The sequence below is a fragment of the Choloepus didactylus genome, chromosome 17, assembly GCF_015220235.1.
Source record: "Choloepus didactylus isolate mChoDid1 chromosome 17, mChoDid1.pri, whole genome shotgun sequence".
Lineage (NCBI taxonomy): Eukaryota > Metazoa > Chordata > Mammalia > Pilosa > Megalonychidae > Choloepus > Choloepus didactylus.
Genome location: NC_051323.1, coordinates 77,262,569 through 77,289,771, shown reverse-complemented (window position 1 = coordinate 77,289,771; position 27,203 = coordinate 77,262,569). Strand labels below are relative to the sequence as shown.

At 51.2% G+C, this 27,203-nt stretch overlaps 1 protein-coding gene across 2 annotated transcripts in view; it reads right to left on the bottom strand.

The window, feature by feature from the left end:
- MERTK (MER proto-oncogene, tyrosine kinase) overlaps positions 1 to 27,203 on the bottom strand; it is a 91,465-nt gene that overhangs the window by 51,665 nt on the left and 12,597 nt on the right. The window contains exons 2-4 of one of the 2 annotated variants that reach the window (XM_037807653.1): positions 23,255 to 23,672; positions 14,783 to 14,883; positions 12,005 to 12,178 (exon numbers count right to left, since the gene is read on the bottom strand). In XM_037807653.1, the coding sequence (XP_037663581.1) occupies positions 12,005 to 12,178; positions 14,783 to 14,883; positions 23,255 to 23,672 (693 nt within the window). Of the gene's footprint in view, positions 1 to 12,004; positions 12,179 to 14,782; positions 15,166 to 23,254; positions 23,673 to 27,203 lie in introns of those variants that run through there. The other variant, XM_037807654.1, reaches the window with a different exon arrangement.

Below are 27,203 nucleotides of genomic sequence, written 5' to 3'. Positions count from 1 at the left end.
AGTTGGGCCAGTCCTCTGCATTCTGGGCTAAGCAATCCTGCAAGTTAACCAAACAATCATGGTCTTTTATTTTTCCCTAGTGTCCATCTTTCTACCAAAGGAAGCAACAAAAGAAGAAAACTCTGGGTAACTGAAATAGTTCGCTAACTTGGAGTTCACTATCTCGCCTGAATTCATTCACTCGAAATGTGCCAGCCAGTCCCTTTTCTAGGCGCTGGGGATACGCCTATGAATAAAACAAAGATCCCCGCCCTTTGGGAGCTCACATTCTCAGAGGGGGGCAGACAATAAATAATAACCTTGATAAACAAATAAGCTGCAAGCTGTATCAGAAGGTGACGAGAACTACAGAAAAACAGAAGAGGATCTGGGGGTCAGGAGTGGGTGAAGAGGGTTGCAAATGGGGTCAGAGATAGTTCCTGGGGGAGAGACTCGCCGAGGGAGTGGGCCAAGCTGACCCCAGAGCAAGGGGAGGCTCGGGGCTCAGGGGCCAGAGGACAGGCCTTTGCCCTTCGGAGTGGGACGGCAGACGGTCCTGGTGGGGGTCTCGTCAGGGGCGCCCACCTGACACCTGGAGAGAGGCCTTTGGGCAACAGATCCTTCACCGCTGCAGACTGCCCACTGGCCCATCCAGTGGAAACCGAAATGCCAACTGCAGCATGGGCTGCTATGAGGCATGTTTGGGGTCTCAGGATTGCAACCGGGGAGCAGAGATTCAGGTCCCAACTCGGCATTTCCAGGCAAGGATTTTTGGAGGAAAAGAAGAAAACTAGATGTGTTGTTTGCGGCTGGTGCATACATGGGGTGCTCTAACTGTCCCTCAGGTTAGAGCGTTAACTCAGCTCTTTATCTCGGATGTCCTTGGGGTTCTGAGGAACCTGTTGTTTGAGGCTTTGCACACTTGGCAGTTTGTGATCTCTCCTGACACCTGCAAAAGACTAACCTCCAGAATGACCTCCTGACTCCATTCTTGGCCAGAGAAACTCTATTTGTTCTATTTCTTTTAACAGGTTCAAAGTAAATCTTCATGCAAAAACACTGTGAGAATCAAGAACTGATTTATACAAATTCTGGTTATTATTACTGAGGATATTAATAACTATACCCAACTAACTAGAAAAGAAACTAACTTAGCTATTTTCTAAGTGTGGATTTAAATGTAAATGAGTGTTTTTTTAAAAATAAAAATCAGAACCATCAGCACAAGTCAAAGTTAATAGAAAGGCAGCTCAAAAGTGATAAAGTGTCAGCAGCCACTGCATCTACATATAGCAATGCAGAACCAGTGAAGCAGGTAACACCTGGGTGAGGGTAGCAAGTAACACCTGGGTGACCCCTGTGTGCTGTGGGTACCCAAGGCTGACACCCTGTTTCATGAGTCAGCCTCACGTGCCCCCCAATCCTAGGTCCTGTTCTCTGTCACTGTAATTCCTTTGGGAACGCTACAGTAAGTGGAATCCTGTGGAATGTACCTGTTTGAGACCCACGCAGAATAATGCTCTAGTTTAGACAAAGCACTGCTTTGCTCCTGACTCTTACAGACCATTCTTCCATCACAGCGGGGGAAAAAACTGCTATCAAGAGGACAAGGTTTATGACCTTCCCGTTCGTAAGTGCACAGCCGGCCGCAAGCAATCCAAACGACCGGGGCTCTTTAAACCACTTCCCTACTGAGCGCTCTCCTTGAGGGAGAGAACAGAGCTGAGCCCCAGAGGGGTGGCCACATCCTCCGAACCCTCCTGCTTCCCACCAGCCTGGGGGCGCTGGGCCCCCCACAATGCCCCTGACCAGGGCAGACAGCCCCCTCCCAGCTCCCCAAACACCAAGTGCTGGGAGGGGCTCAGGTATCAGAGGAAAGCTAGCTGAAAATTGAAAACAGACTTAAATAAGAACATTTTTTACGTAGTTCTTTTTTTCTTTGGCCTTTTCAAATGTTTTCCTATGTTTTAAATTTTTTTCTTATTAGAGAGCTTATAGGTTTACAGAAAAATCATGTAAAAATGCAGAGTTCCCATATACATCCACTCGCATGCACATTTTTCCTGGTAACACTCTGCATTGGTGCAGGACTTTTGTTACAATTCAAAAAGCAATATTATTTTTATAATTATACTATTAACTAGAGCACAAAGTTAACACTGGGGTTCATTGTTCGTGTTGCACAGATGAATGGCTTTTAAAAATTTTTACTTTAACAACAAACATCTAGTCTAAAATTTCCCCCCTCTAAGTACATTCAAACATATATTTCAATGGTGTTAATTTCATCCACAATGTTGTGCTACCATCACCATCATCCAACACCAACACGTCCGTCACACCAAACTAACTCTACCAGTTAAGGAGTAATTCCCCATCCCCTACCCCCACCCCAGCCCCTGGTAACCTGTATTCTAGTTTCTGATTCTGTGAATTTGCTTATTCTAATTATTTCATATCAGTGAGATTGCACAATATTTTTCTTTTTGTCTCTGGCTTATTTCAACCAACATGATGTCTTCAAGGCTCATTCAAGCAGTGGCATGTATCAGAGCTCCATTCCTTTTTATGGCTGAATAATATTCCATTGTATGTATACACCACATATTGTTTATCCATTCATCTGCTAATGGACACTTGGGTTGCTTCCACCTTTTGGCAATTGTGAATAATGCTGCTATGAACATTGATGTGCTTTCATTTCTCTTCAGCATACACGAAGTAGTGGGATTGCAGGTCATTTGGTAATTCTATACTTAACCTTCTGAGGAACCACCAAACTGTTTTTACAGTGGCTTCACCATTTCACATTTCCACCAACAATGAGAAAGTGCTTCAATTTCTCCATATCCTTTCAAACATCTGTCATTTTCCATTTTATTGGTAGCAGGCATTCTAGTGGGTGTGAAGCGGTATCTCATTGCGGTTTTAATTTGCATTTCCCTAATGACTCATGATGTTGGGCACCTTTTCAGGCACTTATTGGCCATTTGTATATCGTCCTTGGAGAAATGTCTATTCAAGTATTTTGCCCATTCTTAAATTGTGTTGTCTTGTTATTGTTGAGTTGTAGGAGTTCCTTATATAATCTGGGTATTAAATCCTTATTGGGTATGTAGTTTCCAAATATTTTCTCCTTTATACTTTCATGATGAAGTTCTTTGATGAACAAAAGTTTTTGTTTTTTTTTTAAATCCATTTATCCATTTTCTGTTTTGTTGCTTATGCTATTGGTATAAACTCTAAGAAACCATTGCCTAACGCTAAGTCCCCAAGATGTGCCCCTGTTTCCTTCTAGGAGTTTTATAGTTTTGTTTCTTATATTTAGGTCTTTGATACATTTTGAGTTATTTTTTGTAGATGATATGAGTTAAGGGTTCGCCTTCATTCTTTAGCATGTGCATTTCCAGTTTTCTCAGCATTGTTTGTTAGAGACCATTCTTTCCTCTTGAGTGGACTTGGCACCCTTGTCAAGATCACTTGGCCACAGGTGGGAGGGTTTATTTCTGAACTCTCATTTTGTATCCATATATTTTTGTCGTTGTGCCAGTATCACACTGTTTTGATTACTGTAGCTTTGTAACAAGTTTTAAAATCAGGAAGTATAAAAGTCCTCCAACTTTGTTCTTTTTCAAGATGTTTTTGCCTGTTTGGGGCACCTTACCCTCCCATATAAATGTGATGATTGGCTTTCCCATTTATGCAAAGATGGCTGTTGAAATTTTGACTGGGATTGCACTGAATCTGTAAATTGTTTGGGGGTAGAATTGACATCTTAACAATATACAGTCTTCCAGTCCATGAACATGCAATGTCCTTCCATTTATTTAGATAGTCTTTGATTTCTTTTAGCAATATTTTGTAGTTTTCCATATACAGGTCCTTGACTACTTTGGCTAAACTTATTCCTAGATATTTGATTCTTTTAGTTGCCATTGTAAATGAAATTTTTTTCCTGATTTTCTCTTCAGATTATAAAAGCCAATCCATTTCTGGTGTTCTGCATTCTGGCAGCATTAGCAAACTAGAATAGATGCCTTTTATTTTTATTTCTTTTTCTTGCCTAACTGCTCTGGCTAGAACCTCCAGTACTATGTAGAATAACAGTGGTGACAGTGGGCCTCCTTGCCTTGTTCCTGAGCTTCAAGGGAAAGCTTTCATCATTAGGTATGATGTTAGCTGTGGGTTTTTCATATATGCCCCTTATCAGATTGTTTTAATTTGCTAAAGCTACTGAAACGCATATACTAGAAATGTGCTGGCTTTTAACAATGGGGATTTATAAGCTTCAAGCTACAGTTCTTAGGCCAAGAAATTGTCCAAATCAAGGCATCCTCAAGACACTATCCAGACTCTTCTTTCAGGCGGCATCTGCTGGGCTCTCCCTTCTCTTCTGGGCTTTGCTGCTTTCAGCTCCTGGCTTCAGTGGCTTTCTCTCTCAGCTTCTATGTCCTTCTCTCTCAGCTTCTGTGTCTTTTCTATGTCTTTTGTGTTTTTTTCTCTCAGTTTTTATGTCTTTCTCTGAATTTCATCCTCGATAAGGGACTCCAGTAGTCACCCGAGACATGCCTCAACTGAGACAACCTCATCAAAAGGCCCACCGCGGTAGGTTTACACCGCAGGAATGGATTAGCTCTATGAACATGATCTTTCCTGGGGGATATAAAGCCTCCAAACCGTCACACAGGCTGATGAAGTATCCTTCTCTTCCTAGTTTTCTACGTGTTTTCATCAAAAAGGGATGCTGAATTTTGTCAAATGCATTTTGTCAATGGAGATGATCATGTGATTTTTTTCTTTGTTCTCTTAATGTGACGTAATACATTAACTGATATTATGTTGAACCATCCTTGCATACCTGGGGTGATTCCCACTTGATCATGGTGTATAATTCTTTTAACGTGATGGTAGATTCACTTTGCTAGTATTTTGTTGAGAATGGTTTCTTCTATATTCATAAGGGATACTGGTCTGTAGTTTTCATTTCTTGTGTTATCTTTACCTGGCTTTGGTGTTAGGGTGATGCTGGTCTCAGGCAATGAGTTAGGAAGTGTTCCCACCTCTTCATTTTTAGGGAGAGTCTGAGCAGGATTGGTGTTCATCCTTCTTGGAATGTTTGGTAGAATTCACCTGTGAAGGCATCGGGTCCTGGGATTTTTGTTGGGAGGTTTTTGATGACTGACTTAATCTCTTTACTTGTTCCTGGTCTGTTGAGATCTTCTGTTTCTTCTCGAGTCAGGAGGGTGGTTGCACGTTTACAGCCATCTGTCCATTTCACCTAGTTTACTAATTTGTTGGTGCACCGTTGTTCACAGGATCCTCTTATGATCCTTCGTGTCTCTGTGGGATCGGTGCTACTGCCCCCTTCATTTCTCATTTTCGTTCCTTGCGTCCTCTCCTTCTCTTTTTCTTTGTCAGTCGAGCCAATGGGTGATTGGTTTTACAGATCTTTTCAAAGAACCAACTCTTGATTTCATTGACTGTATAGTTTTTTGATTCTCTATTTCATTTATCTCTGCTCTAATCTTTGTTATTTCCTTCCTTCTGCTTGCTTGGAGTTTAGTTTGCTCTTCTTTTCTAGTTCTTTCAGTTGTGAGGTTATGTCCCTGGTTTGAGATCTTTCTTCTTTTTTAATTTAAGTATTTAGAACCATAAATTTCCCTCTCAGAATTTCTTTTGCTACAACCTATATATTTTGGTGTGCTACGTTTTCATTTTCATTTGCCTCAAGATATTTCCTAATTTCTCTTGTGGCTTCTTCTTTGACACATTGGTTGTTTAAGAGTTTGTTGTTTAATTTCCACATATCTGTGAATTTTCCAGTTCTCCCTCTTTTTGATTTCTAGCTTCATTCCACTGTGGTCAGAGAAAACACATTGTTTGATTTCAATATTTTTTAATTTATTGAGACTTGTATTGTGACCCAGCTTATGGCTGTCCTGGAGAACGACCATGTGCACGAGAGAAGAGCTTGTATTCTGCTGCTGCTGCATCAAGCGTCCCTTATATGTCTGTCAGCTCCAGCTGGTTTAGACTATTGTTCAAGTTTCCTGTTTCCTTATTGATCCTCCATCTAGATGTTCTATCCATAAGTGAAAGTGAAAGTGGTGTAGCGAAGTCTCCTGCTGTTAATGCAGACCTATGTCTCCCTCCTAATCTGTCGATATTTGCTTCATATGTTTTGGGGTTCTGCTGTTAGGAACATATATGTTCATAGTTGTTATGTTTTCTTGCTGAGTTGACCCCTAAGATTTGGAACTGGCAGAAGGAAGAATCAGTGAATTCGAGGGCAAGACAATTGAAATGATTCAGGCAGAGGAGCAGAAAGAAAAAAAATGAAACAAAGCGAACCGAGCCTGAGAGACCTGCGGGTCACCATCAGACATCCAACTGGCGGTCCCAGAAGGCACAGAAAGACAGAAAGGGGCAGAAGGAATGTTCAAAAAAATAATGGCAGAAACTTCCCAAATTTAATGGAAGACACAAATACACACATTCAAGAAGCCCAACAAACCCCAAACAGGATAAACTCAAAAAGAACCATGCCTGGACATGTTTGTTTTTTTATGATTTTGTTCCTGTTCAGAAGTTTCATCAATTTTTTTCTGTTTCAGTGTCCTGATTTCAACTTCACTCAATTCTTTTATTTGTTTTCTGTGTCTACTATGTGGATTGTTCAAATGACTGGTGAGATTAAATTCTGTCGGAATAGATTTGTCTCAAAGAACTGTCCTATAAGGGCTTGTTTTACAGATCATAGAGGTCTCAGAGAGTTTGGCACATACTGATAATGTTTATTTAGCTGATCTTCAGCTGTTTATTCTCTTCTCAGTCTGCTCCCTACAGTTCTCCGCCCACTGCTGGCATCGGGCCGGTCCCGTGGGAACTGGAGAAGGCCCCGTCGGACCCCGTGCTCCTCCATGCGCAGGTCCCCGCTCCCCTCCTCCTCAGGGCAGCCCCCACGCCAGGGAAGGCAGCCAGGCAGCCGGCTCTGCAGGACCAGCGCACCCAAAGGGTGCTTTCAAAAGCACACCATAAGGCTATAAAACTGCTCAACTCCTATTTTACTTTTATCTTCTCTACCAAAGGAAAAAATCTTCAAATGAAAGAAAGTTAAACATAAATTGTAAAGAGCTTGAAACCCAAAATAGGTGGCAGTTGTAAGGGTCTCTCTGTCTACTTAGAAATAAGTCAGGACTCCAAGCTGAGACAAACTTTGAGTTTGGGTATTAAAAGATTCTGCAAATCTTTCCATAAACACACTTGTAATTTCTGAGAAAATATGCAGAAGAGGAAGAGTTCTATACAAACGGAGATAGATGGATTTTGTCCCTATTTTCAGAAAGAGAGGGCACTGATTCCAGTAAGTAGGGATGCAGTAAGGATGCTGGAAATCAGCAGCAGAACTTAAGAGGGGGTTGTCAAACAGACGGCTATAAGAACAGGCGAGACAGCTGCATCCAGGCGTTCAGTTCATCAGTGGCGAGTCAGGCCTGATTTCAAAACAAAATCCGAGTAGATTCCCTTTCTATTTGTGACAGTCGCCAACCCAGTGTGTCAGGAATCCTAGACACACGCTGACCACAACTGGGTTTGTGCCGGTTTGAGTGTATTGTGTCCCCAAATGCCATTATCTTTGTGGTTTTGTGTGGGGCAGGCGTTTTGGTGATGGTTGGATTTGCTTGGAATGTGCCCCACCCAGCTGTGGGCAATGATTCTGATGAGATGTTCTCATGGAGGTGTGGCCCCGCCCATTCAGGGTGGGCCTTGATCGGTGGAGCTACATAAATGAGCTGACTCGGGGGGAGGAAGAGAGTGCAGCTGGGAGTGATGTTTTGAAGAGAAGCAAGCTTGCTGGAGAGGAACGTCCTGGGAGAAAGCCGTTTTGATGCCGGAGCTTTGGAGCAGATGCCAGCTGCCTTCCTAGCTAACAGAGGTTTTCCGGAGGCCATTGGCCATCCTCCGGTGAGGGTACCCGATTGCTGATGTGTTGCCTTGGACGCTTTGTGGCCTTAAGTCTGTAACTGTGTAGCGAAATAAATCCCTGTTTTATAAAAGCCTATCCATCTCTGGTGTTTTGCATTCTGCAGCATTAGCAAACTAAGACAGGGTTTTATCCAGGTGTTTGGCAAAGTCTTATGACATCTCAGAAAGCAAGATGGAGAAATAGGAGGTGGAAAAAAATGTAGTAGCATTACACTAGCTGAAGAACAGTTACTCGAGTACTCTCCTCCTGGACTGACTTCGACCTGGGGGTCGTCCTTCCTAACGGGCCACTGGGCTCGGCCCTTCGTTAAATTAAACCACATTCCCAGCAATGACTCGGAAGCCACAAGAAGGCCACGGCACAAAGCAGGACAACCTGCTCATCCAGTGAGAGAATCAAGATTCAGAGCAGCCTCGGCAGGCTGGGACAAAGGGCTGAATTTTAATTAGGATAAATGTCAAATGTTCGGCTGACGTCCAAAACAAGTAGGAGAGTTCTGGCTTCACAGCAGTTAAGGAGGAACAAAGACCAGGGATTTCGGTTAACCCAAACTCAACATTAACTAACCCATTGATATCGATCAAAAAGTTAACGTAAATGTCAGTGTGCTATCAGAAACCCAGCACCCAAAACACGACTGGCCCCAGCCCCATGGAGCGTGACGCGTGCATTTAACAAACAGCAGCAGCGCTGCCAGCAGGAGCGGCACCTCCCAAGCGGCTTTATTAGGTCAACAAGGCGCTGATACTAAAAACCGATGTGAGAAAAACGGAAAACTTCAGAGCACTAGCCCTCATAAGCATAAACGGAAAAATCATTTAAGTAAAGATATTAGCAAATCAAATCCCCCAACATACATCATGAGCAAGTAGAATTTACCCCAGAAACACAATCTTGGTTTAACATTGAAAGTCAATCAACATAATTCACCACATTAAGGGAATAAAGGAAAAGAAACACATGGTCATCTGAGTAGACGCAGAAAAAGAATCTGACAAAATTTGACACCCCTTGTGATGAAAACTAAAATTTTCAGCAAACTAGGAACAGAAGGGACTGCTTCAACCTAAGGAAGGGCTACAAAACCCACAACCGACCTCACGCTTGATGACAACGAGCAGACAGGGAAGTCTGCTCCACCACTTCCATGGGCGCTGTACTGAGGTTCTGGCCGGTGAGACGACGACAGGGTGAAGACCGGAAACATGAAAGAAAAACTGCCTCTATTTGCACATATTATTGGCAATATAGAAAATCCAAAGAATCTTCTAAAAGCAAAACAAACAAAAAACCGTCTCAGGACTAATAAGTGAATTTAGCAAGGTCATAGGACGTAAGATTAACGGACAAAAACCTATTGATTTCTATATACCAAATGACATGTAAGACTCTACCAAAAACTACAAGTTATTGGGAGAAAGTAAGGAAGGCCTAAATAAATGCAGAGATACAACATGCTCATGGATCGAAGTCTCAATATCGTTAAGATGTCAAATTGATCTACTGAATCAACACAATCACAAACAAAATCATAGCAGGCTTTTTTTCTGCAGAAATTGTCAAGTCGATCCTAGGATTTCTCTGGAAATGGGCATTAGACCTGAAAAGACACGTCACAAAAAGAGGCATGCTCGCTCAGTAAGCCCATGAAAAGATGCTAAAATCATTAGCCATCAGGGAAGAAAACCACAATACTCGTTCCACCTGCACCAGAACGTCTAAAATTGAAAAGACCGAGCCAGGTGTTGGCGACGATGCAGACGGAGCGAAAGGCCCTCTCGTCCATGGCTGCTGGGAATGCAATGGGGCACAAACAGCTCGGCAGGTTCTTAAAAAGGACCCAGCCCTTCCTCTCCTAGGTATTTATCCAAGACAAGATACAGACCTACGTCCCCCTAATACTTCACACAAATATTCACAGCAGCTTTATTCATAATAGCGAACAGCCATCACAATCCCAAATGATCATGAAGCAAATGGGAAAACAAAGCGGTACAAAAGTGCACTAAAAAAACAAAAAACAAAAAACAACACACAGCGGATACACTCCATGACAGGATGAATCTCAAAATCGTTACGATGAGCGAAAGAAGCCTGCCACGGAAGAGTCCGTACTTTCTGACTCTATTTACTTGAATTTCGAGAACTGTGCTGCCTGGAGCTGGGGACTGGCCGGAAGGGGGTGCAGAGAAGCTTCCAGAGGGCTGAGGGTGGCTGCACGGGGCATTTGCTGAAACCCACTGGCTGTACACTGGTGCTCCATGCATTTAATTACATGTCATTTTACCTCGATGAGAAAATCTTTCTCCTTGAGATTCAGAGCAACCATCTGAGAGAGGGAGGGGTGCATTTCTAACTTGATTTTCAACAAAGAAGTCACTCAATTGTCAACTTCTTGGTAAAACTCAAGTAAAACTCGGTTGAAGGCAGGAAAACCGTAACGCTCTCCTGAAGCCAGCGGTCAGAAGTGTCTGAGAGATAAACGCTCCTGGCCCTCTCGCTGGGTTGTCCACTGTCCCCCTCAGCACTCACTGAGCTCTGGGCACCCCGTGGGCACCGGGTCACGGCCACTCCCAGGGAGACAGTCAGGAGCCGAAACCAACAAACAGGGAATCACAGACCGATGGTTGTGACGAGGGCACCAGGGACACAGGTCAGGGGTCCGCAGAGGGGGCAGACACAGTGTCCTGAGAGTGACCGGGTGAGGCCGCTCTGAGAAAGCCACGTGAGCCGTGTCACGGGACAGGCTGGATGGACGAGCACCGCGGGCAGAGAGAAGCCAGACGCCAGGGCCCTGAGGCAGGTGTGAGTGTGGCGTGGCTGGAGCGCAAGGAGCCGGGAAGCAGCGAGTCCGGCGCCAGCACGGGGGCCCTGGCAGGGGCAGCAAGGACTCTGGGCTGTGGCCTGAGGAAGGGGAAGCCAGCGGACGGCTGTCAGGAGCTGGCGTGTGACCTGCTGCCCTGAGGACGCCGGGTGACAAGGGCTGGCGGGGAGGCTGCAGCTGCCGTGCTGCTGGGAGCTGGCAGGGATGGTGCCACAGTCGAGAGGGAGAGAAGATTCCAGATGCACTGTGAGAGCAGAACCCACAGAACCCACCGACACATGCGACATGAGAATGAGGAAGGGGAAGGGTGGGCAATGGGGATATCTTTGACGAACGGGGATTTCTGGGGGCAGAACACGTCTGGGGGAAATGAAGAACTTCATTCCAAGAGGCCAGTGTCCCCCGTAAGTGGAGACGCTGAGGGGGTGGGTGGAGGCCGGAGCCCAGCTGAGGGCAGAGGTCAGGGCTGAAGGCACCAGGTTACAGGTCAGCATTGCTCAGGAGGAAGGGACATGGCCCAGAGGGGCTCCCGGGCAGCCGGGTCTCCATGTGAGAAGAGGCCCAGGAACAAGCCGGGACAGCTCGCCCTTCAGGGAGGCGAAGGCGGGGCAGGCGGCTGGGGGAAAGCCGGGGTGCAGCGTCCCAGAGGACAGTTTCCTGAAGTCTCCGTGCTGAGGGCCGAGGGCCCTCTGGCACCCGGTGTCCCTCTCAAATATTTGCAGCACGAGGAATGGAAGGAGGGGGCCAGGCTGGCCTTGTCGGATCTTTCTGGAAGATGTGGTCAGAGCTGCCGAGGAGGGTCACGGGCTGTGATGTCGATGACAGCCGTCCAAGGAGCGGGGTTAGGGGCCTGGCCTGGAGGTGGGGCTGGGGCACCCCGATGACCAGGGGGTCAGTTCAGCCAAGTCCCACCGTGATCCACAGCCTTTCTGCATCACTGGTGACAAACATGCTTTCCCGTCGGCCCCACAGAGCCCTCAAGTCAGCGACCCCTCCAGCGCCAGGCCGGCAGGGCCACAGCTCCGCCTGCCCGGCCCGGGGACCCTGGCCGCGCTCACGATGTCGCCGCACCACCCAGCACCGACCCCCAGCCCTGGCTGCGACCCCGGCGCCGCACCTGCACCGCACCCGTCCCCACAGCCCCCCGGAGCACGGCAGGGTCGCCAGCCTTGTGAGCCCTCCGATCCCACAACGACAACAACATTAGGCCCTACCAGGAACAGTCAGAACAGACGGGGATCTCTCCGGTCGGTCATTAAGGCGGCTGCTGTTCTGAACCCAGAAGATGCTGATGGGCTCCGGCGGGCCCTCGGCCTGGCACGAGAGGTTGAAGGCTGCATTCCTGCTGACGTTCAGGCTCTCCGGCTGCCTGGTGAAGTGCGGGAGCCCTGCGGGGAGGGGTTAATGAGAGGTGAGTGAGGGGGCCCTGCAGGGACGGGGTTAACAAGAGGATGTTTTAGCCCCAGAGCTCTGCAAGACAGTCCTTTATGTTCTCCCTCCTAAAGCCACCCAGCTAGCTCCTCCAGGCTGCTGAGGCCTCATCCCCAGGGCCCTTTCCCAGAGAGGCCGCGAGGAAGAACGGGTTTTGCCAGAAGAGCTGCACACGGTTCTCAGCCCCCCGCTGGTCACCCTTACGGAGGTAGACAGGGCAAGACAAAGCCGTGCAATCCACCTGCCCCTTTCTGAGGACAGTCCGCCATGTGTTAGACTCAGAGGGGTGATGAATACTAAAATCTGTACAGGGGAGGGGGGGACACTTTCCAAAGCCGGTTCTCAGTGAACGTGGAGACGGTGACGACAGCTCGTGTCCCCCGGCGCACGAGGAGGGAGGAGGGAAGCCGGGCACTGCCTGCTCAGGGCAGGTGCCGACTCGAGCAGGCTCCGGGCGCTGCCCTCAGGCGGTCGCGCCGTCTCCTTTCTGGATTGGGATCAGGCAGCTCACAGCCTGGGGTTCTGTTTCCAGCTTCAGGGTTTGACAAAGCCCCATTGGGACGTAACCTGCTCCTGCCCGGACAAGCAAAATGTCCTCCAAACGTTTTCCCAGATTAGCAGCAAATACAGGAAACCCCTCTCTGCCTGACGCTGACACAAACCTGAGCCCTCGTCGTCCGACTGGGAGGCCCCGAGGAAAGCTCCAGGCAACACTCCTCTCTGCGGCGCTCCCACCCCTGCCCTCCCTCCTCGGCCCGGCAGCTTCCGCAGGGGTCAGGCTCAGGTTTGCAGAAGAATGGACGGCAGAGAGCCTTCCAGTGGGTGAAGCTTCTGGCTGAATTTCATGAGAGGTTAGTTACCTGCTCCAAAGCCTATGCAGAGGAGGTCGGGGAACTGTAGGGAAGGGCTGGCGTTGCTGAAAGGGGTGCCAGGGGGTGCAGGGAGACAGGCGAGCTGTATACTGGGTGACTATAAAGGTGCTATAAAGAGCCGACAGGCTCTTGCCCTTGCAGAGCCAGGCATGCAACCCCCAACCCAGGGGACCAAACCGGGACCTGTCTCACCTGGCCAGGCCACGCATCAGCTCACCTGGCCAGGCCGGGCCATCAGCTCACCTGGCTGGGCAGACATCAGCTCACCTGGCCATGCACCACTCATGTTCCCCACCAGAGTTCAGGCTCCCCAGGGGCACAGGCTCCCCTCTCCTCGCCTGAAGTCCACCCCAGCCCTCTCTAGGGAGCCATGGAATCATGCTGGATTGTGTGCCTGACAAATTCTGGGAACCAAAAAGGAGTCCCACTTGCCCTTACTCTTACTACAAAGGAGAGGCTAGGCCTGCTTGTGAGTGCGCCTGAGAGTCTCCCCGAGTACCTCTTTGTTGCTCAGATGTGGCCCTCTCTCTCTCTAACTGAGCCATCTCGACAGGTGAACTCGCTGCCCTCCCCTCTACGTGGGACCCGACTCCCAGGGGTGTAAATCTCCTGGGCAACGCAGAGTATGACTCCCGGGGATGAACCTGGACCCAGCATCGTGGGACAGAGAGTATCTTCTTGACCAAAAGGGGGATGCAAAATGAGATGAAAGTTTCAGTGGCTGAGAGATTCCAAATGGAGTTGAGAGGGCACTCTGGTGGACATTCTTATGCACCATATAGATAACACCTCTTAGGTTTTAATGTATTGGAACAGCTAGAAGTAAGTACCTAAAACTATCAAATTCCAATCCAGTAGGTCTGGACTCTTGAAGATGGTTCTATAACAATGTAGATTACAAGGGGTGACAGTGTTATTGTGAAAACCTTGTAGATGACCTGCCCTTTATCTAGTGTATGGATGAATGAGTAGAAAAATGGGGATAAAAACTAAAGGAAAAATAGGGTGGGGGGGGATGATTTGGGTGTTCTTTTTTTTACTCTTATTTTTTTATTCTTATTGTTACTTTTTCTGATACAAGGAAAATGTTAAAAAAACAGATCAAGATGATGAATGAACAACTTTATGGTGGTAATGTGATCAATTGATTGTATACTTTGGATGATTGCATGGTGTGTGAATAAATCTTAATAATAATTTTTAAAAAAAGGATGAAATTACATTTTCTATCATGATCAGATAATTAACAAATACTAAAGAAAAAAAAGCAAAAAAACAAAAAAGGAGTCCCAGACGGAGCTGCTGACCCAGTCCAGGAAAACCACCCCCTTCCCCAAGACAAGACAAGATGCTGAAGACGAGCAACTGGCCGCTCTGCCAGGCGACGGGAGCTGCTGCCAGCCCGGGAAAGTGCACAACAGAATGCACATCACTCCTTTAAAAAGGCCTTCAGCTTTTTCACCGTAAATAAGTCGAAGACAAGAAAGTCCATAATTTCTTCTCCCCCTCCCCCACCCCGATGCCTAGGATGGGGCCAAAACTTTTGGAACCGAATTCATTTCATTACTGAGATAAAGTCTAAAAGAGGACCCCCTTATAAAACTTCCGTGCTGGTGGATTTGGGAGGTTCACGTAAAATCATCAATCCGGGCTCCAGAACGAGCAGCCCCGGCGATGGGCCCCACGCACCTTGCACCTCGATGTAGATGGGGTCGGAGACGATCTCCTCCCTGCTCACGTTCATCTTGCAGACGTAGGAGCCGTTGTCCGAGCGCTGCACGCTGGCTATGCTGCAAGAGAGGCGCGAGGCTAGCCGGGCACGGGCCACCACCCCGCGAGCCACTGCCGGGGGCGACGAGGTCTTAGCTCCTCCTGCCACCGGCCCCAATTTCTAAGGTGGACGCTACGCCGGGGGGGTCTCTCTACTGGGCAGTGCCCCTCGGGGCTTTCTGGAAATCTGTGGGGCTGTTTCTGGGGATCAGGATGTCTGGGGACCCCGTGGCTTTTAGGGACTACTGTTCTTGTCCCAAATGACCTCAGACTAGAACCGAACTCCATTTCCCATGCATACAAAGTCTTCTGCTTGATTTCAATATTCCGCCAATTTTCTGGGCCCGTCCCATTTGGGAGCCCCCGACTGTGGCCGTGGCCCCCTCTGGGGAGACGGGCCACCCACACCTCCGCGTCTGCGGCTGTCGCGGGCCGGGGCCAAGGGTGCGAGTCCCCGGTGCATGGCCGGCTCTCCTGGCGCACTCGGCCCGGCACTGCCGTGAGGAGATTCAGGTTCTTTTATTGCAAATCTCCTGTCTTTCGTTTTCCTTGTATTGTCAGGCAGAAGACTGCAGTCACGCGGTGTCTGAGCTAAGAGGCGGCCTTGGCTCCAAGAGCTCCGGACCCCGGCTCGCCACCCTACGGGGCATCTGTGAGCCTGAAGACGGCACCGTGCGGTGGAGGGGGGAGAGCAGGAGCACCTCAAAATACTCCAGAGGCGCTGACACAGGGGCCTTCACCACCCCAGGCCCGTTTCCCCTCTGCTCAGCAGACACAACGAAGGAGACCACAGCCCGAGGAAAGAGGAAAGGAAGAGAAACACGGGGGGACGGCTTGCCTGCCTCCCCGATGCAACTCACCAACCCCAAAGCGAAATAAGCGCCTCCCAGCACCTCCACAGGCCCCAGGATTTGGGGGTGGGGGGCAGGAGACCTGGCTGCGGCCCCTGGTATGGACCCAGCACAGTGCAGCAGGATGGGGGCTCCCAGGCCTCCAGGAGCCACAGGTCTGAGGCTGCCCCTCAAAGACTCTGACCCCGGATGCCCCCTGTGACCCCGGATGCCCCGTGACCCCGGATGACCCCTGTGACCCAAGATGCCCCGTAACCCCGGATGCCCCCTGTGACCCCAGATGACCCCTGTGACCCCAGGGCCCTCTGCCTCCCCGCCCCCCATGCTGCAGAGGACCAAAGCAATTCTGGGATGCACCTATGGGCAGAGGCTGGACGTGGGAGAGGAGTCGGGGGTCAGGAGAGGCCAAATCCCTCCATGCCTAGAGGTCACCGGAAGGCGAGAAAGGCCTCATGGGGCAACCAGCTCCAAATAAGGGCCAGCTGACCCCCCAGCCATCTCCCCGGCCGTCCCGCATGGGAAGGGGCTGAAGGAGAGGAAGAGGCCCCTCCCTGCCTGTGGCGGTCACAGCTGTGGATGAACGGGCACCCCGGACCTGGGGGTTCCGGAAGACTCTGCCCAGCCGGCCCGTCTTCTCCGCAGTCCCTGGGACCCCCGGGCACGGCTGCTGAAGGGGCCCTCTCCACACGCGTACACACGCGCCTGGGGACACCTGGCTCCGCCCAGGGCCGGCAGCCCAGCTGGGGAGGCCGGGGCCAGTGGGGGCCGCAGAGAACGCAGGGCACTCCGCGCAGGCAGCCCCGTGGGGGCGCAGAGGCCCCCAGAGAACCCGAGAAAGTGTCAGGTCAGCAGGACACCCCTGGACTGTGGAAACCGGGCGCACAAAAGTCTGGGACTAACTCACGCCAACCAGCTCGGAGCCTTCAGCCCAGGGACAGGCAAGGAGAGTGGAGACCAGAATGGACACGAGGAAACTCGGTCTCCAGTCACTTCAGGAAGAGCTGAGAAACCACCTGGGAGGACAGTGCCTGCCTGCTTCACCTGGAAGTCCAGGCCGCCCCACCTGCAGACGGGGAGGGCTGTTCAGGGGTAACTCCACTGCTCTCCAGACACCCCAAGGAAAGGCCCCTGTTCAGAAGGCAGACGGCCCCCCAGGCAGGGGCTGCAGCAGGAAGACGGTGGCCCCGGACCCCTCCCTCTGCCCACAGCCTCGGGAGGGTCAACCGGAGATGCTCCGAGCTCAGTGCAGGAGCCCAGACGTTCCGACACCCGAGTGAGCCGAGCTCCAGGAAGAACAGACAAAGGAGGTGCGGGGAAGGGACACGAATGGCTCAGGAAAACGCCCCGGAAGTGGCGACCTGGGCCCCAAGGGGCTGCATCAAGGACAACACAACACGGAGACGGAGGGAAGACCCCAAAGCTTCCAGAGAGAAGAACAGCGGTCATCTCCGAGACGCAGGATGGGCTCCTACTTCTCAACCGCGGCCTGAGAGCTGAAAAGGGGCCTATCAGCGGCTTCAAAACTACAACAGGCCATTGTTCTCCTCTCGAATCCTGCATCCAGCCCGGAGACCCCAAGGGGAGGGCGGGACAAAGGGGCCACTCCAGGCGCGCGTCCGGAGGCTGGTGCAGGGCGGGTGGCGGCCACGCGGGAGCAGAGAAGGGTGGGACCCTGGCAGGTGTCTCCAAGAAGTCATCCGACGCGAGACGTAGGTCATCTGGGGAGATGTGACTGTTTCCTTAGGGTTTAGGGAAGAATGAGTGACTGAAACTCAGAAAACAAAGCAAACTAAAGTACAAGGAAGCCATTCAGGGAACCCAAAGAGCTACACAAGCAGTAAAACGTAATTACAGTAAACCATGCAGTTCAGCTGGAGGCAGTGTTTACACAGCATTGAAGACGTGAACCCTGGGTACTGAGCTCACCACCACTCGCGGGATGCACGCTGGGGCCTGGCGCGCGTGCACACACACACGCACGCACACGCACGAGTGCGTATGGATTGGATCTTTCTGGAAAGACACCCAAGAAGTGGGGCACCTCACCTCCCCCTGGGGAAAGGGCAGGGGGCTGGAGGGAGAGAGGGAATTTTTAGCACAGGTACACAATGTTTTTTACATCCAACTCAGGACAAATCACAGACACATGAAGCAGGAGCCGCGACGCGATGGCAGGGGCTCACTGCGGTGTCCGGACAGGGCCCACCTGGCAAAGCTGCGAGGCCCCCGGCCAGCGTGGCATGACAGACCCTGGGCCAGCCAGGCACACGCAGCCCCCTCCGTCCTCACCCATCACGAGGCTGCCTGCTCAGAAATAGTTCACGAACAGGCAAGTTCTAGAGCGTTCTTAAGGGACATGCAAAGACCTGCTCATGAGGTTCCAGTTTCCATCAGCCATGGTCCAGCAGGTGAACATGGAGCTGACTGGATGTCTTCTGAACAGGAAGCAAGTTAGCATTGGCAGCTGACAATACCTCTTGCAGCTGACACTTTCCCTGAAGAAACTGGGTTTGTGTGTCCTAGATGTTTCACTGATTCCGCCCAAGCTGTTCTCTCTCCTGTGTCAACCCCAGTCAGACCCGTGCAACGTGAGATGCTGAGAGCGCCCGCCTCGCTGGCACCCAGCACTGAGCCCGGGGGCCTCCAAAACGTGGACATCTCACCTTGCCTGGGCCCCCAAGGCACAGGAATTTAAGGGGCACAAACAACCCTAACTCTCTACAAAAGAAATTTACTAAGAAAGTAAAATCCCTCCAGCTTTGGCTCCTGGGAACTCTGCCAGAATTTAAGGAGCACTGGGGATCTGCAGACTAAGCAGAAAACAGCACCTCGTCTTCACCACAGCTCACCCAACAACTCCATCGTCAGCGCCTGCCGGCTCACGGGGGCACGGGTTTTGTTCCTGCCTGAGAGCTGGTCTCCCCATCCCTCTGGTCTGATGGCTAGAGCCCTTCCGGAATGTTCTATCTGAGGAGGGCACACTCCCATCTAGGTGGAAGCTTTCTACACCCTAATTACAACCCACAGAGCCCAGGCCCTTTCAGGGGCGCCATGGGAAGGTCTTGGCTGAGCGGCGTCCGGGGCCTGCGCATGGACGGGTGATGGATGGGCCACGTCACGTCGGACACGGACGAGGCGCTGCTCACTGGGGCACCGAGGAGGGGCGCAGCCTGGTGAGGGGCGTCCTGTGACGGAGCGTGGTCAGCGGGGCAAGCAGCCTGGCCCTCGGGTGCCGCTGCAGTCCCTCATCCTCCAGGACGAGGCCGGGAGACGGGGCATTTTCAGGACTCGTCCCCAGGCCATAAATGGTGAAAACCCCAAGCTGCTGGTGGACGCTGGTCCACGAATAGCTACCTACACCTGATAAAAGGTAACTCGACGCCATCAACAGACGCCCAACTGAACTCTTAACCGGGCACAGACCCAGCTAGAGGACGGCAGGGCGAGAAGTTACACGGCGGGCGGCTCTTCCCTCGTGTCCCCAACCCTGGCATCGTGAAAATAATTCCTAGTGTTTTCCTTCTGTCATTTCATTTGCATTCTTCTATATTTGCTTCTGTTTTACCATAACAGATTACAGTGGCATATTGTGGACATTAAAATATTGTGAAGACTTTTTAATAATAAAGGAAATGCTCATCAGAGTATTAAGTGAATGAAAGATATACAGTCATCTATGTAATAATACACCAATTCTATTTCAAGAATATTAATTTTTTATGATTGGAAGTTTCCTCAGAATTATGGGATATGAGCCGTTGTTTCCTTCCTTGTATTTGTTCAGAATTTTCCAAGTTTTTATCAAAATACATAAATAACTATTAAAATAATTTGAAAATTACGCGACACACCGGCTAAGGCCGAGGCGTTCCACAGGCGATGCTGAATCTCCCCCAGCCTCCCCCGGGGGTGGGCTCCACCTCCGAGCTCATCGGCGCCTCCCCCGTCTCCACTCCCCCTGCCCCCCAGTTTCCATGAACCGGGTTTCACGGCCGGCTGCGGCGGCTCCGAGGGGCAGAAGGCCGCCTCCCCCACGGTGGACGCCTAGTCCTGCCCCCCACGGTGGAGGGAATTGGGACGGGGCACGGCCTGAGCGTCCCCTACTCCCTCAGCCCCGTCCCCTGCTGCCCTCCCTCTCCTTCCGGCCCCTTCACGACACGGGCACAGGATGGGGGCACAGCCGCCGCCTCATCCCCACGTCCAGTCCGTCAGTCCGTCAGCTGTTCACCAGCACATGTCAAAGGCCACCGACGCCTCCACGGACAGGCTGGCCGCTCTGCAACAGGCTGCCGGGGCCTGGGTGCTGGGTTCGGGAAAGAGCTCTGCTCCCTGGTGCCGGAGATGATGCTTCCAGTGACTGCTGAAGGTCTCTTGGTGCAGACTGCTTTAGCACATTCCCTCCTTCGGCGGAAGGGAGAGAGCAATGTGGCGGCCCAGGCCCGTGGGAGAGCGATGGAGGGGTAAGGAGAGCTCCGCGGTTGAACACACTCACCCGACCGCACCTCACTAGGCAGGGCTGCTTTAGGCCCAAAGACCAGACACCTGGGCAGCCGTGTTCTTAGAATGCCGACGTGGGGACCTCAGGCTGAGGTGGGGAGGAAGCAAGGCCTTTCCCGGCACAGAAGAGGGAACGGGAGCTGGCCGGGCCGTGGTGCAGCCGGCCTGCAGCTGAGAAGTTGACGGCAGCGCCCACCGCCCTCGGTTTCTGACGCTCACAGCTGCTTCAGGCCTCACGCGACAAGTGCAGGTTCAGTACTGTGGGAGCCTCGGTCTGGAGATCCCAGAATTCTCTAAATTCAGGCAAATTCTGCCCTTTCCTATGGGAATTTCACTGGGTGGTGTTAACGCCTTCCCCAGAGTGCCCCTTGGTCCCTGGAGCCCTTCCAGCACACAGACACCTGGTTCTGTGTTCTCTCCCCTCCTTTAGTTTTACAGGTACGTCCCCTTGAATAGATGGCTACATTAACAAAATTGCAAGAGAATAATTCCGAGTAAAACGGATTGTACTGAAAGCCTGGACCTGTTTTTTAACTCTCCACCGTTCCTTGAAGACAGTGGATAGACGCGAGAAGAGAGGACAGCGTGAGTGTGCAAACCAGGCTTCCTCGGGTGCTGACACAGTCACACGCTGGCTACCCTGGGCAAGTCGCCTTGCTCATGGGGGCCCCAGCGTCCTCAGCTGGAAGATGCTGAGATGAGGGTCTCACACCCTTCCCTCTTCCGGGCAATTACACAGCTGTGCATCCTCTCAACTGGGTTCGTACACTTGACACCATCGTGGGGGTTCCATCACCTAATCATTACCTGAACAAAGTTGATGGCTACAGCCTGTCCTAAAGGCCACTGCTGCAGTGGGGGCTGTCACAGGCAGGAGTTCTGATCACCTGGTCTGCAGGAGGACTTGGTCCGGAGGGCAAACAAGATTGTTCTCCTTCAGCATGAGTTTAAATGCATGTGGTGGCGTGAAGCTGTGCGCACCCAGAAAGACATGTTCTCATATCTAACCACTGTAAGGGGAACCTTTGAGAGGCACTTCGGCTAAGGCCTGGCCCGGCTCACTCAGGATGGAGCTGCACCCTCTTACCGGAGTCCTTTATAAACGGGACGGAGAGGGGCGGGGGGAAAGGGAGCCACGGAAGCAAGGAGCTGCAATCGAGGACACCCAGAAGACGGGAGATCAGCAGATGCCACATGTGCCTGGCCGGGTGGCAGAGGGGGCACCTGGGCTTAGGGAAGACAGCGCCGCCTGGATGACGCCTTGGTTTGTACATTTTCCCGTACTCTAACCATAAGCAAATAAACTCCCATTTTGTGGCTTCTGCTTTAAACGGCCTAGGAAACTACAACAATAAAATAAACTGAACACATGCAAAAGAATAAATTCTGCTCTAATGTTCTCAAACATCACTCAGGTCACCTCCTAAACAATGGAGGCACACGTCCAAAGACGAGGGCGTCTCCACTAGGTTTGAAACGCTCCAGGGCACCTGAGAGACACCCGGAGCCAGGAGCTATTTGGTCCGAGCCCACGTCTGGGGAAAGGAGGCCAGGGAGATGCAGGGGCTCCCTCATGTCCCACGCTGGCCAGGGCAGGACCCCCACTCAGGGCTCCCTGGGACCCTCACTCAGCCTGGGCAGCCCGCGGGGCCTCTCTCCTCCTAAACACACATCTGGTGAAATGGGTTCTTTTTAACACTTCTAATCCACTTCTCACCCATTTATTACTCAATGGTGATTCTGCTTCCATCACCAGAGGCTGTGTCTATATAATGGCTAAATAATCTGCTTATTACATAGATGATGCAGAAAAATATTCAGATATCCTGGGTGCTCCCAGCCTCTGAATGAGAACAGCTATAACTTACAGCAACTGATAGAAAATGTGGGAGCTGTGTTCTCTGCCTTCACGCTTAGGGTTATCCATTGACCAGTCCCACAACCGGGGAAAGAAACACAAAGAACAATGCAGCCTGTGGAAGGGCTAACGCATCAAGCTCTGCCCAGGGAGATTAGGCCTGCGGTAACTTCAGGGTGGTTTTCTGGAAAGGAAAATATCCAGTGATTCACCCGAACGCACGACATAGCCTGGGACGTCGCCAAGAGTCAGCTCAGAGAAAGCGAAAATGCAGCGGATTATTCTACTCTGAGAAAAGGCTCTCACTTCAGCTCCACGTGGCTCTGTCCTCGTTTTGAGCTTTTACTAACCACATGTCAAGCCAGTTCTAAAACTGAAAACACGAGGAAATCCTAACAGAAAGAACAAACACAAACAAAAGCTTCCTGGCTAAGGACAAAGAATGAAAGGAAAAAGGGCAGGTAAGGAAAGAGTCTGGGGTCCCACCGTGCACGGCGCACTCTTGGGGGCAATAAACATTCCCAAGACACAGCCCGGCTGGGTCTCCTGTCATCCTGCGAGCTCATCCACGTCGCCTCTGCCCAAACGGGGTGTCCTTGAGGTGGACCGAGTAGGGTATGCCGTGTCCCCAGGTATCTGCCTGCCCCGGTGTGCATGCTGGGGGGGCAGCGGGGGGTGGGGTCTCAGCGGCAGGAGGGGCACAGAGCAGCCAGGGGAGGGGCTGCGGGGTCTTGTGAGCCCTGGGCCCTTATGGTGGTCCTGACATCTCCTCGCACCTCCTGAGACACTGCCCCCCTCGCTGGGCGAGCCCCCGGCCAGCTGCACCGGGAGGGTCAGTGGGAAGAGAATCCACTGACATGCAGACCCAGAGGGGCCAAGAGCAGTTTATACGAAGTTGACCATCGGACTGTCAGCTAATCGTCTACACTACAGGGACCAAGAGATAGTTAAACAAACAAAGGCTGGCTTTTCTTTACAGCAATCGCATCACGTTGAAAAAGAAAGAAAGATGATGCAAAACTTGGGTAACGGATGTTGGTAGCGGTACCTCAATATTGCGGAAGTAATTATACCACCGAATTGTACACTTGAAAGTGGTTAACATGGGGAAATTTGAGTTGCATGGCATACATGTTACTATAATAAAAAGTTTAATAAAAAAAGAAAGGGAGAAAGAAAACTTACCTGAAAAAGGCAATTATTGCTGTAACTTCAGCATCTGGATAAAACTGAGTAATTGTGTTATGGGCTCCGAGCAATTCTTTGCCATCTTTCCACCAAGAAATAGCTGCAGTGTCCTGGTATATATTAGGTACATTAATGGAGCAGTTAAACTTGACACCTTTATGTTCAGAAAGTATTATGTGTCCAACCGTGTGGTTGAACGCGAGAGGCGGCAGGGCCCTCGGCCCAGTGTGGGACCTCCCGGGCCCGGCCACGCCTCCTCCAGGCAGCCCTCCAGGCCACGGTGTGGGAAACACCAGGGCAGGCTGGTGCCTGCCGGTCCGAGGAAGGGAAAACGGCGTGGGCCCAGCTGGCAGCCCCGGGAACGGGCTCGGGAGTGGCAGGAACGGCTTCGTTTCTTCCCTCACCTCGGTGAGAGCTGCAAGAGAGAACAACGGACGTTAGCCTCTAAGTGACGGGGAAGAGTTTTCTAAGTAGGTCTCCAGCCGCTGAGACGACAACCACAGGGAAGCACGGGGAGTGCTCCTGTGACATGTCACCTGCTCGCTCACCTCCCTCTAAAGAGAATTATCTAAGAAATGTAATTCTCCCCAAAGAATGGAAAACAGGGAGCCCCTGGCAGACACGTGTCCCCACCGTGTCCATCGCAGAAGGTGGACAAGTGGAAGGCCCGGCCCCTGGCAGGCTGCGGAGGGACCTCGGATGCACAGACACAGCGTGGTTTCGCTGACGGGGAATATCTGGAAAAAGCAAACTCACAGGGACGGGAAGTGGATTAGAGGCTCCTGGGCAGGGATGACGGGCTGCTGCTCAGAGGGCTGCGTGTCCGTCCTGGTAACGGTGGCGCCGACGCTGACACTGCGGATATAATCCACACCCCGAGGTGCCAGGGCGGTTCAAACGGGGCCCTGCTGAAGCCCACCCCGCCCCTGGCTGTCGGTGGCTGTCGGTACCTGGCAGAGGCAGGGGACGCCTGGCCTGAGCCGGGTGAGGGCAGGATGGGGGGCCCACCCCTCTCCCTAATCTTGCTCAAAGGACAAAAGGGACGGACAGGGGTGTCAGCAGCCTCCGACGTGCAGCTTCACGATTGGGCAGCCTGAGGACGCTGCAAGGGTGATGACTTATCCTTGCACTCCTGGGGGTCCCTGGGTTCACACTGCGGGCAGAAGCGTGGGGCTGGGGCAGCTCCCAGGCCAGGGGCTCCCTCCGAGCAGCATGGGCACAGCCCCCCTGCTCGAGGCATGGGGGAGGTAGGGGTTACAGGAGGATTTTGCTTCTGGAACTCAGTTTGTACCCCCCACTCCTGCCCGTGACCTTCTCCCGCTGCAACCCACCCCTACCCTATTCCCTGCCCTGTCCACTGCCCCCAAGGCCCCAGACCCGCAGACCCCAAGCCCACCACAGCTGCCCCCATCCCCTGTGTCCCCGTCCTGGGCACCCCCATCCCATGCACCCCCGACCCGTGCGCCCCCACCCTGTGCGCCCCCACCCCCCCCATGTACCTGGCCTGTCCCCGCCCCCCACTCCGTACACAAAGCCAAACATATGGAAGCGATTATGCGGAGTTAGACATTCCGACCCCTGGCAGTGAAACGTGACTATCCAATGTTTAGTTAACTGAGGCTTTTCCTTGTCCTCCCCCTTAGCAGGAGACCAAATGTCACCAACAGCCTCAGAGGCAACACTTCATGGCCAGAAAAGCAGCTTTTGCTCCTGGGAGACTGGGGTTGGTTTCATAAGACCCCCACCCCACCCCACCCCACCCAAAAACATACCCTCCAGCCCAATACCTGAATTCCGAGGACTAAAAGCCATTCATCTACAGAAAGACGTGGTTTCCTTTAAAGCTGACTAACTCCGGGACCGAACCCTTGGCTGGAGTAGGCTGCCGAGCCTCTCCTCGGGGACAGAGCTCAGGGGCCCTCGGGAAACAGCGGGCTGCTCCCCGTGCAGCTGCAAGCACTGGACACCACGTCACACGGGAGCCACCGCAGGGAGACTCCGAAGGTGGGGAGAAGGCGGAAGGCTGGCCAGGGACCCCGGGACCCGAGGAGGCGACATGCTGTGCACTGCCGGGGCTTCCTTTTTGCCCCAAATCTCCCAGATGTGGAGCTGAAGGAGCAGCAACCTGAAAATGCCAAAGGCACAGACCCCAAAAGCCCCCACAGAAGCCGTTCTCTCCAGTCAGAGAAGCAGGGAAGGGCAGCCCAGCGAGACAGAAAACTTTCAGAGAATAACTGCTCTGCTCCAGGCAAACGACACAGAAGAACCCCGGGCCCGGCCCCACCCCTGCCAGCCGAGGCCGAGTGGGGAGCCGGACCCACCCTCACGAGGCGACGAGCTGCGGCTGCCCCTCCGGTGGGGTCGGAGAGCTCACCCTCCCATCGCCACCAGACACCTGCGGGGCCCCCACCTCACCCCAGTCTCCCCTGCCCCTCCTGCTGGGGCGCTGTCAGCGGACTCGGGGTTCACACCCCCACCCCACCCCCACCTGGGGACACCACCTGGGGACAAGGCGCTCCACCCCTCCCGCTCAGCCCGAACTCCCACCCACCTCCCACCAGGAGACGAAAGGGGAGACCCCTCATTTGCCCACGGAGGTGGAGTGGGGAGGTGGAAACTACTGCCACCGACCAGTGAAGACGCAGCACCGTTTCCTGTGCCCAAGCAATTCAGAGGAAACAGAAGGTGCGGATGAGATCCAGGGGCTCATACACAAAACCCAACATGTCCAGGTTTCAGGAAAAAGTCCAATCCCAAAGGGAATGAAATGCCAACACCAAGAAGACAGAGAAGTATGTGAAAATGATTTTAAAGAAGCCATCATAAAACTGCCTCAATGAGTAATTATGGATGTGATTGAAACACGTGAAAAAATAGAAATCCTCAGCAAAGAAATACAAAGTCTCCGTAAAGCAGTAGAAGAACCAGATAGAAATTTCAGAACTAAAAATGCAATAACCAAAATTAAAAACTCAATGAGTGGACTCAACAGCAGAATAGCAGGAACAGAGTTCAGAATCCATGAACTGGGAGACAGAACAACAGAAAATTATCTCATCTGAACAAAGTTAAAAGAGACTGAAAAAGAAAATAACAGAACCTCAGGGATGTATTAGACTATTACTAAAGCCCTAATATTTGTATCAGTGCAGCCCTAGAAGGAGAAGGAAAAGAAGGCAGGTCTGAAAAGGTACTTGAAGAAATAAGGGCTGAAAACGTCCCACATCTGGCAACAGACAAAAATAAGTCTACAGATTCAAGAAGGTGAGTGAATCCCAAACAAATCCAGGCCAAGACCATGGTCAAACTTCTGAAAAATAAAGACCAAGAAAACCTTTGGAAAATAGTGAAAGAGAAATGACACTTTAACCATAGGGGTTAAAATATCTTGAATGAGAGTGGATTTCTCATCAGAAATCACAGGGGCCGTGAGAAAGTGGCACAATGTGTCTCAGGGCTGAAAGAAAAGAACTGTCAACTTAGAATCCTTAAGGAATGAAGGGAAAATCCAAATATTCTCAGATAAGGGAAAACTAATAGAATTTGTTGCAGTCCTACCCTAAAAGAATGACTAAAAGAAATTCTCTAAACAGAAAGGAAATGATTACAGAAGGAACCCTGAAACATCAGGAGTGAAGGAAAAACACAGAAAGCAAAAATGTGAGTAAATGCAATAGACTTGCCTTCTCCTCTTGAGTTTTCTAAATTATATTTGATGGTTGAAGCAAAAATTATAACACTGTCAGATGTGGTTCTATTTATGAAAAGGAAATATTTAAGATAGTTATATTATAAATGAGGGAGGGTAAAAGGACTTAAAGGGAAGTAGAGACTCTACAACTCACTCAAACTGGAAAAATGTCAACACCTACCATATTAATAATTACACTACATGTAAATGATCTAAATACACCTATTAAAAGACAGAGAATGACTTAGGAAACAT